At 45.8% G+C, this 12931-nt stretch overlaps 1 protein-coding gene across 6 annotated transcripts in view; it reads left to right on the forward strand.

The window, feature by feature from the left end:
* Positions 1-12931, forward strand: part of LOC144685769 (lateral signaling target protein 2 homolog) — a 56050-nt gene that overhangs the window by 16710 nt on the left and 26409 nt on the right. For 5 of the 6 annotated variants that reach the window (XM_078550620.1, XM_078550624.1, XM_078550625.1 and 2 more), the window contains exon 2: positions 3574-3714. In XM_078550620.1, coding sequence (XP_078406746.1) covers positions 3574-3714 — 141 coding nt within the window. The remainder of the gene's footprint in view (positions 1-3573; positions 3715-12931) is intronic. The other variant, XM_078550621.1, reaches the window with a different exon arrangement.

Here is a 12931-nt window from a genome sequence, read left to right on the forward strand (position 1 = left end):
AGGAGTTTGTTTCAGCACAGATTATATGCTCCGGTCATTGGAATAGAACTTGAACCCACAATCTTCAGATTCCAAGACAAGAGTGCTGCCACTGAGCCACAACTAAATCCTGATGATGAAGGTTAATCTTTTCAAGAATAAAAACAACTTTCTTTTGGGATCAATGGTGAGATGAACACAATTACAAATCTTTATGAAAAGTGATAGTTTGGCATTTCTTTCTTATCTAAACTCCTGGAAGGCCCTAGTTTCTTTTCTGCTGTAGTTATATTGCTTATTCTGGTATAGTGTTGCTGCCAAGGTATTACTGGCTATGGTAGTTTGCGTTTTGGAGTATTGGAAGATGTTATGATTACTTGCACTGTTTTAGATATTTCAGTGATAACTATTTGCATCTATAAAGCTGGTTAACAAATTAAAATGCCCCAAGGCATTTTACAGGAGCATCATAAAACAAAATTTGACACTGAGCCATGTAAGGAGGTATTGGGCAGATTACCAAAAGCTTCATCAAAGATGTAGGTTTCAAGGAGCCTCTGAAAGGAGGAAAGCGAATTAGATAGGCGGATTATAAGGAATAGGAACTGGGGTAGGCCACTTAGCTCTTCGAATCAGCTCCATCATCCAATGGAATCATGGCAGATCTTCTCACTCAATTCCACCTTGCTGCTCTATCCCACTCTCCCTTAATTCCCATAGTACCCAAAAATATACTGCCTTGGTCTTGAATATACTCTGACTAAGCATCCATAGCCCTTTGGGGTAGAGAATTCCAAAGATTTACAGCCCTTTTGAGTGAAGAAATTTCTCCTCATCTCAGTGCTAAGTGGTTGACCCTTTTATTCCGAGGTGGTAACTGTGTTTTCTCGAATTCCTAGCCAGGAGAAAAATTTTCCCAGTGTCTACCATTTTGTTGATCGAGTGACCGATGGGATGCTAATTGTCTGGGTTGGATTTGTCCTGCGTTTTGGGGACAGGACATCCCTGGGCAATTTTCCACAGTGCCAGTTAGATGCCAGTGTTATGGCTATACTGAAACAGCATGCCTAGGGTGTGGCATGTTCTGGAGCACAAGTCTTCAGTACTATTGCCAGGATGTTCTCTGTGCCCTTATCCTTTGCAGTCTCCAGTGCCTTCAGCTGTTTAGTAATATTATGTGGAGTGAATCAGATTGCCTGAAGGGGATCTCTGGAGGAGGCCGAGATACACTCAGCACTTCTGGCTGAAAATGATTACAAATGCTTCAGCCTTGTCTTCTGTACTGATGTGCTGGGCTCCCCCAGAATTGAGGATGGAGATATTTGTGGAGCCTTCTCCTCCAGGGATTTTTAAATTGTCCACCAGGTATTCCTGGTGCTACTCCTGGCATGTTCTCCTGCACTCTTCATTGAACCAGAGTTAATCCTCCAGCTTGATGGTAATGGTAGAATGGGGGATATGGTGGGCCATGAGGTTACAGATTGTGGTTAAATATAATTCTGCTACTGCAGATGGCCCATGACGCCTCATGGATGCCCAGTTTTGAGTTGCTAAATATATCCCATTTGGCACGGTGGTAACGCCACACAACACAATGGAGGGTATCCTCAATGTGAAGGTGGGACTTTGTCTCCACAAGGACTGTGCGGTGGTCACTGCTACCAATACTGTAATGGAGAGATGCATCTGTGACAGGCAGGTTGTTGTGGACGAGATCAAGTAGGTTCTTCGCTCTTGATGGTTCCCTTGTCACCTATGGCAGACCCAGACTAGCAGCTATGTCCTTTAGGATGCGGCCAGCTCTGTTAGTAGTGGTGCTACCGAGGCACTCTTGGTGATGAACAATGAAGTTCCCCACCAACAGTACGTTCTGTGCCCTTGCTACCCTCAGTGCTACTACAATTGGTGATCAGCATGGAGTACTGACCCATCAGCTGAGTGGGGAGCAGCATGTGGTAATCAGCAGGAGGTTTCCTTGCCCATGTTTGACTTGATGCCATGAGACTTTATAGTGTCCAGAGTCAATGCTGATAATCCCAGGGCAACTCCCTCCTGACTGTATACCACTGCGCCACCATCTCTGCTGGGCCTGCCTGCCAGAGGGACAGGACATATCCAGGAACGGTGATGGCGTTGTCTAGGAAATTGTCTGTAATGTATGATTCTGTGAGTGTGATTGTATCAGGCTGTTGCTTGACTAATCTGTAGGACAGACTAATTTTGGCGCAAGCCCTCAGATGTTAGTAAGGAGCACTTTGCAGGATCTGTAGGACTGTTTGCCATTGTCATCTCTGATGCCTAGGTTGATGCCGGGTGGTTTGTCCGGTTTCATTCCTTTTAGTCTTCACTCAGCTGTATCAAACTGCTATGGTTTGCTAGGCCCTTTCAGAGGGCACTTAAGAATCAACTATGGGTCTGGAGTCACGTGTAGGCCACACCAGGAAAGGGCAGCAGATTTCCTTCCTTAAAGGGCATTAGTGAACCAGATGGATTTTTACAACAATCGGCAATTACTGAAACTAGCAATTAGGTTTATTAATTAAATTTAAATTTCACCAGCTGCCATAGTGGGAATATGAAGCCCTGTCTCCAGAGCATTAGCCTGGGCCTCTAGATTACTGGCCCGGTGACAGTACCACAATGCCGCCATCTCCCCCTAATTTCCAATTTGAGATATTGTAAGAATAGTACGGATGTATTATTCTGAGATTTTAATTTTTAACAGTCTGTTAATTTTGAGGGTATTGAAGTAGGCTGACACCATCCTAAAGAGGAAGTACAAAATCAGAAATTTTAAATATTGAAAGAGTCAAAAATTAATATGAAATCTAGCTGAACCCCAGATTTGGCATCAGGAAATCAGGAGGGTAAAACATCAGATGTGTTTACATTTTGTTACTTAAATTTCTCATTAAGTTGTAGTTTTCATTTACACCTTAAGGGACGCCTTTTTAAAAAAAAATACAGGTGCTTGGAGGGAGCTACAATTATCTGATCTCTTGATCTAAGTGACATACAAACTCAAACGCACTGATTATTTGCATCGGTTAGGATTGCTGTCACATTCCTTTGATTCCGTTAATCTTGTTTTTCTTTTTGAGGATTAGCAATTTAGTATAAATTTTAATATTCTCTACCTTTCCATTTGCTGGGACAATCCTCTGTACAGACTGGCAGCCCATAACATTCCGTGTTATGATTTGTAGGATGGTTTATAATTTAAGTTTGTATATGAATTGTGGTGAATAATGCACCTTTTATAAGGATGTACATAACTTTAGATGACATCAAGAGCTCTACTTAAACTCTGGATCAAGTTACTGTTCTTCTGTTGGCTATTATTTTGAGAATGCATGAATTGTTTATGTGCAGAGAACTCCCTAACCGGTTGTCATTTATTCAGAAGTTTTTTGCTCTGCTGCAAAATGAATTCCAATGAATCCGTTGGTTGTTCAGTAAAGAGCCAGGATCCTATTGCTATGAATCACTGCTCAAGTTAAGATGTCTTTTCATATGCTACAATAGGGTGTTGTGGTGAGATGATCTCGCTGGATCATTTCTGTATTTTGACACTTGTATTTTGTATATTTTCAGAGATCCAACCCACATCCATTGGCTCAGTTCTTCTATGCAGATAAGGAAGTGATTCAAGTGATGTCTGAGCTGAATAGCGTGAATCTGCACAATGACCCCCAACAATATATGGTACAACTAAATAATCTTCGGGCCAGGCAGGTCAGTGACTTAGACTTGGACTCATGCAGACAATCTTGTGTGGTAGAGCTAATCCAATTTCATTTTGCACATGCTAGACACTTAAACAAATTATGGATACTATTCAAACTTAAACATAGTGGAGGTTACAAACTTGGTTATAGTGATCAGGCTTTTAGTGCTTTCAACTTTTTTTATTTTGCCAGGCAATATTCCAAAAAAAATGTTAATAGAAATTGAAATATTTCTCAGAATAAATGTAAACATACTGCAAAATCCCAGTTGGAGCATTTCTAAAGGTACCTGTTACACACCTCAATTTAGTCTAGTTTTGCAACCACATCAGACACCTTCCAAACCCACGACCACTACCATCTCGAAGGACAAGGACAGCCGATAGATGGGATCACCACCACCTGGAAGTTCCCTTCCAAGTCACTCACCATCCTGACTTGGAAATATATCACCGTTCCTTAACTGTTACTGGGTCAAATCCTGGAGCTCCTTTCCTAACAGCACTGTGGGTGTACCTACACCACATGGACTGCAGTGGTTCAAGAAGGCAGCTCACCACCACCTTCTCGAGGGCAACTGAGGATGGGCAATAAATGCTGGCCTAGCCAGCGAAGCCCACATCCCATGAACGAATAAGATAAAAATTTGATTGGCACCCAATCCACCATCTTAAACATTCACTCCCTCCACCACCGATGCACAGCGGCAGCAGTGTGCGCCATCTACAAGGTGCACTGCAGCAACTCATCAAGGCTCCTTCAACAGGACCTTCCAAACCCATGACCTCTACCACCTAGAAGGACAAGTAGATACATGAGAACACCACCACCTGCAGGTTCCCCTCCACGCCACACAACACCCTGACTTGGAAATCTATCGGTGTTCCTTCACTGTTGCCGGGTCAAAATCCTGGAACTTCCTTCTGAGCAGCACTGTGGGTATACCTACACCACATGACCTGCAACAGTTTAAGAAGGCAGCTCACCACCACCTTCTCAAGGGCAATTAGGGATGGGCAAAAAAGGGCTGGCCGAGCCAGTGGTGCCCACATCCCGTAAAAGAACAAAAGAAATTACTGGGGCTGTACTACTGCAGGCCGGGCAGCATCTGAGAGAAAAGACAGATAACTAGGTGAAACCGTTCACAAAACTTATTTTCCCCATACCCTTCCATGTTTTAAGCTGTTGCTTTTTCTGCCAGATGAGTAAGTATAGCAGTAGCCACTTGACAACTGGGCTAATCACAACAAACCTTCACAAACCGTTAGGCTCTCAAAATAGTTACAAATCACAAATCATTCAGTTTATTCAAATAGTGGGCCTGAAATCAGGGGTTGGATTTTGTGACCTGCTGCCGGGTGTGCTTTTGGCTGGAGGGCATGTGAAATATGAGGGGCGGCAGTGGCCCACCACCTTCCTGTTCATCCCCAGCCTGATTCCCATAATATAGTGGGTGGGTAGGCTCCAAAATCAGCTGCTCATCCACCGTTTTTAAATAAATAACTAATGGGCAATTGAGCTTGTCAGCAAGTCAATTGACCTGTATGTCACACTGCCCAAGCCATAAAATAGTTAGAATTGGCAGGCTGGCACGGGTGAGGAGCCTGCTTTTGAAAAAAAATATTTCGCAAGGTGGGAAGAAAGTGGGAGGGGCACATCATTCAGGGAATGCCCCTTGTGCATCAGGGGCACCCTGCCTCCCCAAGTTGTTTATCTCCCTACACTGCACCCACCCCCCCTTTTTGTTCCTCCCCACTTAGCATCCAAAACCCACCCAATCAACCCCCCCTCACACCCTCCGATCCTTGCCCACCCAACTGCCTTTCTGCCCTGGCTCCGGCGTTCATTTTCTCTTCTTTTTCGAACTGTTTGCAGTCCCAGCAGCACCCAGTACTGAGTTCTGGTGCTGCTGGGACTGCAGATCAGCTGGAAGCTCTCAAACGGGGGCCTCCTTTTGTTGCTCATATCACGAACTGCCATTACGTTTTCCAAGCATTTTCCCTTGTGTTTTTCCTTTAAAACCGAATGAATTGCCAAGTTTTTTTCTGAATACACTATATCAAGTCCTTTCATTTTCTGAAGCGTGATCGTAAATTTGGATTGAATTGGCCTATCCTTGTATATTCCACTATAATTTGGAATTGGATAATTTTCATAAAATTTGACCATGATGCTTCATTCTGGCATCATTGCCTTATTTAAAGAATTCTGCTATTCAACTGGCTATAGCATTGGCTGTATATCGATAGAGATTTATGAGTATTAATTACGGAATGGAAACTTTCCCACTCTGGTTTCAATACCAGGTTATTAAGATATAGTATTGAGTTAAGAAGCTAAGGCATTGAAAGGCAGAAGGGCATAATGTATATTCTCACAAATACAAACCAAAAAAAGTCAGCCCAAGATCTCGTAATGAGGCTGCACCTTTGTGTGGTATCAAGGAGAAACCACAATTGAGCACAATTACTATGGGTGGTGCTCTTTTAAACATCACAACAATCAAATGCTTAATCACCAAGCACCCAACCTAACTGCACACTGGTAGCACAGCACATGGATGTTATTGCATATGAGAATGGAATAACATGTTTGTGACGATATAATACATTATCTCCTTGTGTGTCCTGTTTAAGGCTAACGTACCCAACATATGGATAGTTCTAAAATGAACCTAACTTCTAGATCTACAGGGCTGGATTTTTGTTGCCAAGGTAAGTATCTCGAGTCAAGAAATTTCCTGGCTCAGTGCACCTGCCCTAGAGTAAAAAGTACCCCACATGGCACAATTTTCACTTTGGAGGGGCGGGCGCAGCAGAGTTGGGCCTGCTGCCCCAGACACAGATCGGAGATGGCCACAGAGGCTGCTGAGTGCCAAGGCAGGCTGTTTAAAAGGCCCTCCTTGGTTTTCTGGGACTTTCGTCTGAATTTTCTAAAATGTTAGGGAGGGGGCACCTTCATGTTGAAGCCCTAACCCCATGTCCCTGCTTTTGACTTCCTACTTTGCTGGCTGAGAATTCTTCAACTGATTAGCTGATCCATCTCCCTAATGTCTTGCTCTGTTCCTGGATACCACAACCCCCTGTAGAAGGTGTTGAATTCAAACTGGTAGTGGAATAGAGGAAGCTGCACACTAGAGCCCACTAAAAATTTGCGAATAGCTTTTATCAACATTAGTGGTAAGCACCATTCCTATGCCACTGACTGCAAAATCTGGATCCTTAATGTTTAGAAAAAATGGACTTTGGCTGAAAAAAGAAATGCCTCCTTTTTGTTGTAGATCCTAACACCAGGCAGGAGGCAGTTGTTTTATGTTGTATTTTGCAGTACTGGTTTTCTTGTACATTGTTACAATCCCTATGGAGACCAAAAACATTTTTTTAAAGGAACATGGATTTCACAGCTACCGATAGAAATTATTGAAGGACAAGATTTCATGTTTTAAGACTTAACTGTAACAAACAAATCAAAATCAACAAAGATCAAACACTACTTAACAGGCAACTAATGCAACAACTTAAAGAAAAGGTACTTTTGCATTAACTAATTAAGTCAATTGAAATTTGCCACATGGCACGTTTTTACTTTATGCTATGTTTCTGATTAATGGGTAACAATGCAAGATTAAGTCTCGAGGTACTCCTGGCTTCCAACAGGCTCGCTTCTCCCTGCCACATCAGGTCAAATCTTTTGATGTCCTTTGAAAACTGTTCCACCAAGACAAAGTATTTCAGATCCAACTTCCACCAGAAAGGCCCACCTCAATGACTCCTGTTCCTTAAAACTCAAAGTCCCATCTGTCTCTTCCCTTCCTTTTGAACAGTAAAGTAACTTCTCCAAGCATTCTGCTTGGTTGTTAGCACAAAAACTGTTCACCCTGCTCTTCACAGCAGAGGCTGCTGCTTCCCTCCCACAGCAGTAATTTCTTTGGTCTCCCTGTGGGTGGAATCATCCCAGATTTGATCTAATTGCGGCAACGGGCAGGAAAAAGGACGTTTTACCTGCTAACCGTAATGGCGGGTTTTCACACCGTATCGTCCCTTTCCCACCTCATTAAATATGCATTCCCAGGAAACATGCCAGGCCACTAGTGGGACATCCTCTGATTCGCCCGCCTCGCCATCACCTCAGTTCTTCAATAAACCTGATACCATATTTAAAGACCATTCCTACAAAGAGTTAACACTCTTCAAGGGATAGGAAGCTACTGGGAACTGATGGCTGCCAAAGGGAAGAAATGTGCTGCCCCCAGATTTAGCGACACCTCCCTGAAGTCCCTACAGGGTGCAGTGGAAGCCTGCCGCGATGTCCTCTAACCCGGTCTGGGCAAAGGCCAGTAAGCAAGGTCGTCAATCCAGCATGGGAGGCGGTGGCAGTGGTAGTCACGCCAATGCCCTGAAAAAGAGGATAGCCATCCAGTGCAGGAAGAAGATGAATGGTCTCATCCATTCTGCCAGGGTAAGTCGCTCTTCTCATCACTTTCAACTCTCACACTCGCAAACCCGCCACACATCCGCAGGGATCTCGCACCTCAAGGGACAACACCACTAACTCTCACACACACCCTCACATCTCCACCAGTCTCATATCCTCTCGAGCTCGCATCCTCATGCCATCCATGACTCTGCCCACCACACAAACATTCCGTGCAGTGCCATGTGTCCTGCTCACACACTCTCCATCTGTTTTCATGCAGGAGAAGCTGGCTCACAACAGCAGGAAGAGGTCATAGACTGGGGGGCGGCGGAGCAGCGCAGTGGCCCACATTAGACCCCTCACTCACTTTGAGGAGCGTGCCATCGTGCTGACTGGTGAGGACGTGGCCTGTGCCTGCAGTGATGGTGAGGTCAGCGGCGAACACCATGTGGGGATCCTGCCACATCATTCTTCCCTCAACACAAATATGAGTGTGCTCTCTCCTACTTTTGACTCTGCTGCCATGCACTGATTATCACTACTTTGGTTCACAGTGAGCTCTGCCAAGCGACCAACACCCTCAGCCAGCCAATCCCTCAACTCCATCCACGTCCTTGCCTCCAGCCAAGAGTACACCACCTCCATTGAAAAGCTGAAAAGAAGCAGCCTGGAAGACCCATCACTCTGCTTACCCACACCATCCACCAGAGCAGAGAGACACACCTCAGTGGGACCTAGATCTAGAGCAGGCTTGGGTTCACAATCTGGTGGTCACCACACAGACATGTGTCTGCAGCAGGAGGATGCAGGTTCAGCGAAGCTGTCTGGCACACTGAGGACTGTTGGGGAAGAGGCACCTATGAGGCCCAAGACAGATGAGCCTCTGGAGTCAGCAGAAGGCAGGGGAACATCACCCAGAGCTGCTGGAAGCCCTCAACAGAGTGGCAGGCAAGTTGGAGGAGTGCATCCGTCTGCTCTTTGAAGTGGTGCCCACAGTACGCATATGGAGGTCTCATGGGAAGGATGGCAGATGCCATGGAGACCCTAGTCCAGCAGAATGCGGAGATGTGTGCAAATCTGCACTCCATCACATAGCCATGGGTGAGTTCCTGTAGAGGCAACAGGAGAGAGAAATGGGGCACCTCAACATCCTTCCTTCTGCTCAAGGATTCAAGCTGGAGCCCTCAAGCACCTCAAGGGAGGAGGAGCAGCAGCTGGACACCCCTGGGTCATCCACTCGAATCTCAGAGGTTGTCGTCCTCCTCTGAGTCCTCTTTGCCTGTGAGCCCCTCAACCTCATCCTCTGTCACCACAGAGGAGCAATTGGCCCACAGGAATGAGAAAGCCATAGCAAGCTGGGGCCCTGAAGCCCCGGCTGTCTAGAGGACCCATGCCAAAGTCATCAGAGGCAACGGGGCCAACCATTGCACAGGCTGTCTCCATCCCTGCTGCAGATGTCAGAGCAGCACCTAGAAGAAGTGGTAAACTTAGAAAAGTTAAGAATTTCTGATTAAAGTTGCTGCACGGCTGAACACATTTTGTCACTTCATAATCTGAAAATATATTCGTTTTCACTGAGTAATGTGAAAAGTTGTCTTTCAGCTTCATTTACAGACTTCACGAGTCTTCCCCTTGCATCGCCCCCACCCCCACCCCCAGCTGCACACAGCCAGTCCACGAGTGATTCTGGAGGGAGAAGTATGTGTGTGGCAGGGCCTTTCGGAGCCTCATGCAATCATTCTCCCAGGAATGCAGAGCCTTCGTCCATCACACATCTCACTGTCCTGAGCATTTTCAATGCTGCCTTCTGGGGTTCGCTTTCAGTTGTCCACCTGAGCCAACCTGCATCTCCGCCCACCCACTTATCACACTCCCATGCAGCACCTGTGCCCACACAACACAAGGCTCCGCTCACTTTCAATTTTAGAAGCATGGTTGTCGTAAATTGTCTTTAGCTCCCCTGCCCTTTCCCCTTCCCTAGTCACCCATGTCCTTTTCTCCCCCCCCCCCCCCCACCCCCCCCCCCCCCTCCATCACTGTGGACCCCCCTGACCTCACCTTCCACCGCCCTACCAGCCAGAACTCTCTTTTTCCCTTTCCGGGATGCCCTGGGAATGTGCACATTCCCTACCTTCCTGCAAACCCCACCCCCATCCACATTGACCTCCCCTGACCACCAACTTCCTACCCCCCAGGGTCCATGCCTGCCTCTGAGACCCACCAACCACCCTTCCCCCAGAAGTCTCCCACCCCCCTCCCCCCCATCCATACCCCACACCCCAGAACTCCTCTCACCTCCCTGCAGAACAACTTTTAACCCCTCCTCCCAACCTCAACACGCCCCCCCACCCCCAACCGTCTCCCCAGCCGGGTAGATCGTCCCACTCTCCCAGTCAAACCTAGACCTTCCTCTCCCATCCCCCAAAGATTATCGATAGCAGACGAAGGCCAAGACATTGATGTCTCAAAGCAGACAGTGGCTTTCCACCTTCCATGAACTGCTTTGCAGCAGAGCCATGTCCATGAGAATCCACCCAGCATGCGATGTACGTGCCTCCAGGGTCTGGTAGCTGTAGGGCTCCAGCTTCTTCTGCTCTTCGGATGTCCGCGATGTGAGCAAGGCCCTAACAGTAAGTCCCGACTTCTGCATGTCACACTTATCAAGACGTGTTCTGGGCCAGCGTGTTTTCCCGCTGACGTGGGGCTTCATTCCAGCGAGCAGGGCTTATAATTTGATGCAGATGTATTTAAAATGATGTTCCTGACCGGCGGCGGCAGAAAAGGCAGCCCGCCATTAACAGGTGGAGTGGACAATCGTAAACTGGTTTCATGATGGCATGAAACCAAATTTTGGCCTTCCCACCATATTGTCTGCTCACGTGCGCCACGACACCTGATGCCAACAGGGACAGAAAATTCTGGCCAGTGTCCAAGAAGTAGCTGTCGATCCTTGTGTCAAGGGGTGAAAACTGTTACTTGATTTTCAGTAGGTTTCAGTTTGGATCACATGGGCCTGTCTCCAGGCAGAGTTAGTTTGATTACCATCCCTTCCTATCTAGGACATTCTGTTTTAGCTTAAGTTAAGAGACATTTTAAAGACAAAACCATCTTGTAAAGTCCTGCATTCATAACAACTGCTAATACTTTAACAGTTTAGGGTGTTACCAGTACACTGGCCCTGTAGCGCACAGCATTTTAGTATAAACAAGAGGCGATCAATGCATTATTGATGCAATTTTTCATGATTTCATGATTTCAACGTATGAAGATGAACAAGTGGCAAGGTTGCAAAAGCTTTGACACTTGAAGGGCTTCCTTCAATTTTGTGGAATATAATTACTCAGATTCTGTTAACAAGAAGGAATTCCACCCCTTTTGAGGTGTAAATGTTTTGTAAGGCACTCAAGAATTATTGTACTATCCACTGAATAAAATCTCAGATCTTCATTAAGCTGCAATTATCTGTCTTTATAAAATCTCAGATCTTCATTAAGCTGCAATTATCTGTCTTTAGCAATGTTCAGCTAAATAGATACTGATGATTCTAAAATATGCATTGAAACCCCACACCACAATGCTGACTGGTTTTGCTGTAAGACTTGAGGGTGTGGAGCATGCATTTGGAATCCTTATTTGGGGATGGTGTTGTCTCACGATATGACCCCAGAAAAGATTCGCAAGATCTTGTTTACATATTACATAACTTGGTATGGTTTCACCATCATGTGTATGGAATGAACATTGAGGGATTTGACTATCTTTTCTCCACTCTCTGCTTGTGTGTATTTGTATTTGTGCGTATGTGTTTGTGTGTGTGAGAGAAGTAAAAAAAAAAAATGTATTTATGATGTAAGAAGGAGGGGCAAAATGAATTGCAACATGATGTCTGAGACAAAGGCACCAAAATGTTGGGAGATGCATAGCTACTGAGTCAGCATCCATAGATGGAAAAGACAAATTCCATCCAAAATACCAATGTGTCAACTGAAAACAAAGATCAAAGTGAATTCATTTGTAAGGCTGAAGGATTTATCACTCTAGATCATTTCAGTGGTAGGAAGTTTCTTTCTTATTCATTCATGGGATGTGGGCTTCGCTGGCTGGGCCAGCATTTATTACCCATCCCTAGTTGCCCTTGAGAAGGTAGCAGTGAGCTGCCTCCTTGAACTGCTGCAGTCCATGTGGTGTAGGTATACCCACAGTGCTGTTAGCAAGGGAGTTTCGGGATTTTGACCCAATGATAGTGAAGGAACGGCGATATATTTCCAAGTCAGGATGGTGAACGATTTGGAGGGGAACTTCCAGGTGGTGGTGTTCCCATCTATCTGCTGCCTTTGTCCTTCTAGATGGTAGTGGTCGTGGGTTTGGAAGGTGCTGTCAAAGGAGCCTTGGTGAATTCCTGCAGTGCATCTTGTAGATGGTACACACTGCTGGTACTGTGTGTCAGTGGTGGAGGGAGTGAATGTTTGTGGATGTGGTGCTAATCAAGCGGGCTGCTTTGTCCTGGATGGTGTCCAGCTTCTTGAGTGCTGTGGGAGCTGCACTCATCCAGGCAAGTGGAGAGTGTTCCATCACACTCCTTACTTGTGCCTTGTAGATGGTGGACAGGATTTGGGGAGTCAGGAGGTGAGTTACTCATCACACTATTCCTAGCTTCTGACCTGCTCTTGTAGCCAGAGCGTTTATATGGCTAGTCCAGTTCAGTTTCTGGTCAATGGTAACCCCCAGGATGTTGATAGTGGGGGATTCAGTGGTGGTAATACCATTGAAGGTCAAGGGGTGATGGTTGGGTTCTCTCTTGTTGGAGA

The sequence above is a fragment of the Cetorhinus maximus genome, chromosome 10 (assembly GCF_964194155.1).
Source record: "Cetorhinus maximus chromosome 10, sCetMax3.hap1.1, whole genome shotgun sequence".
Classification (NCBI taxonomy): domain Eukaryota; kingdom Metazoa; phylum Chordata; class Chondrichthyes; order Lamniformes; family Cetorhinidae; genus Cetorhinus; species Cetorhinus maximus.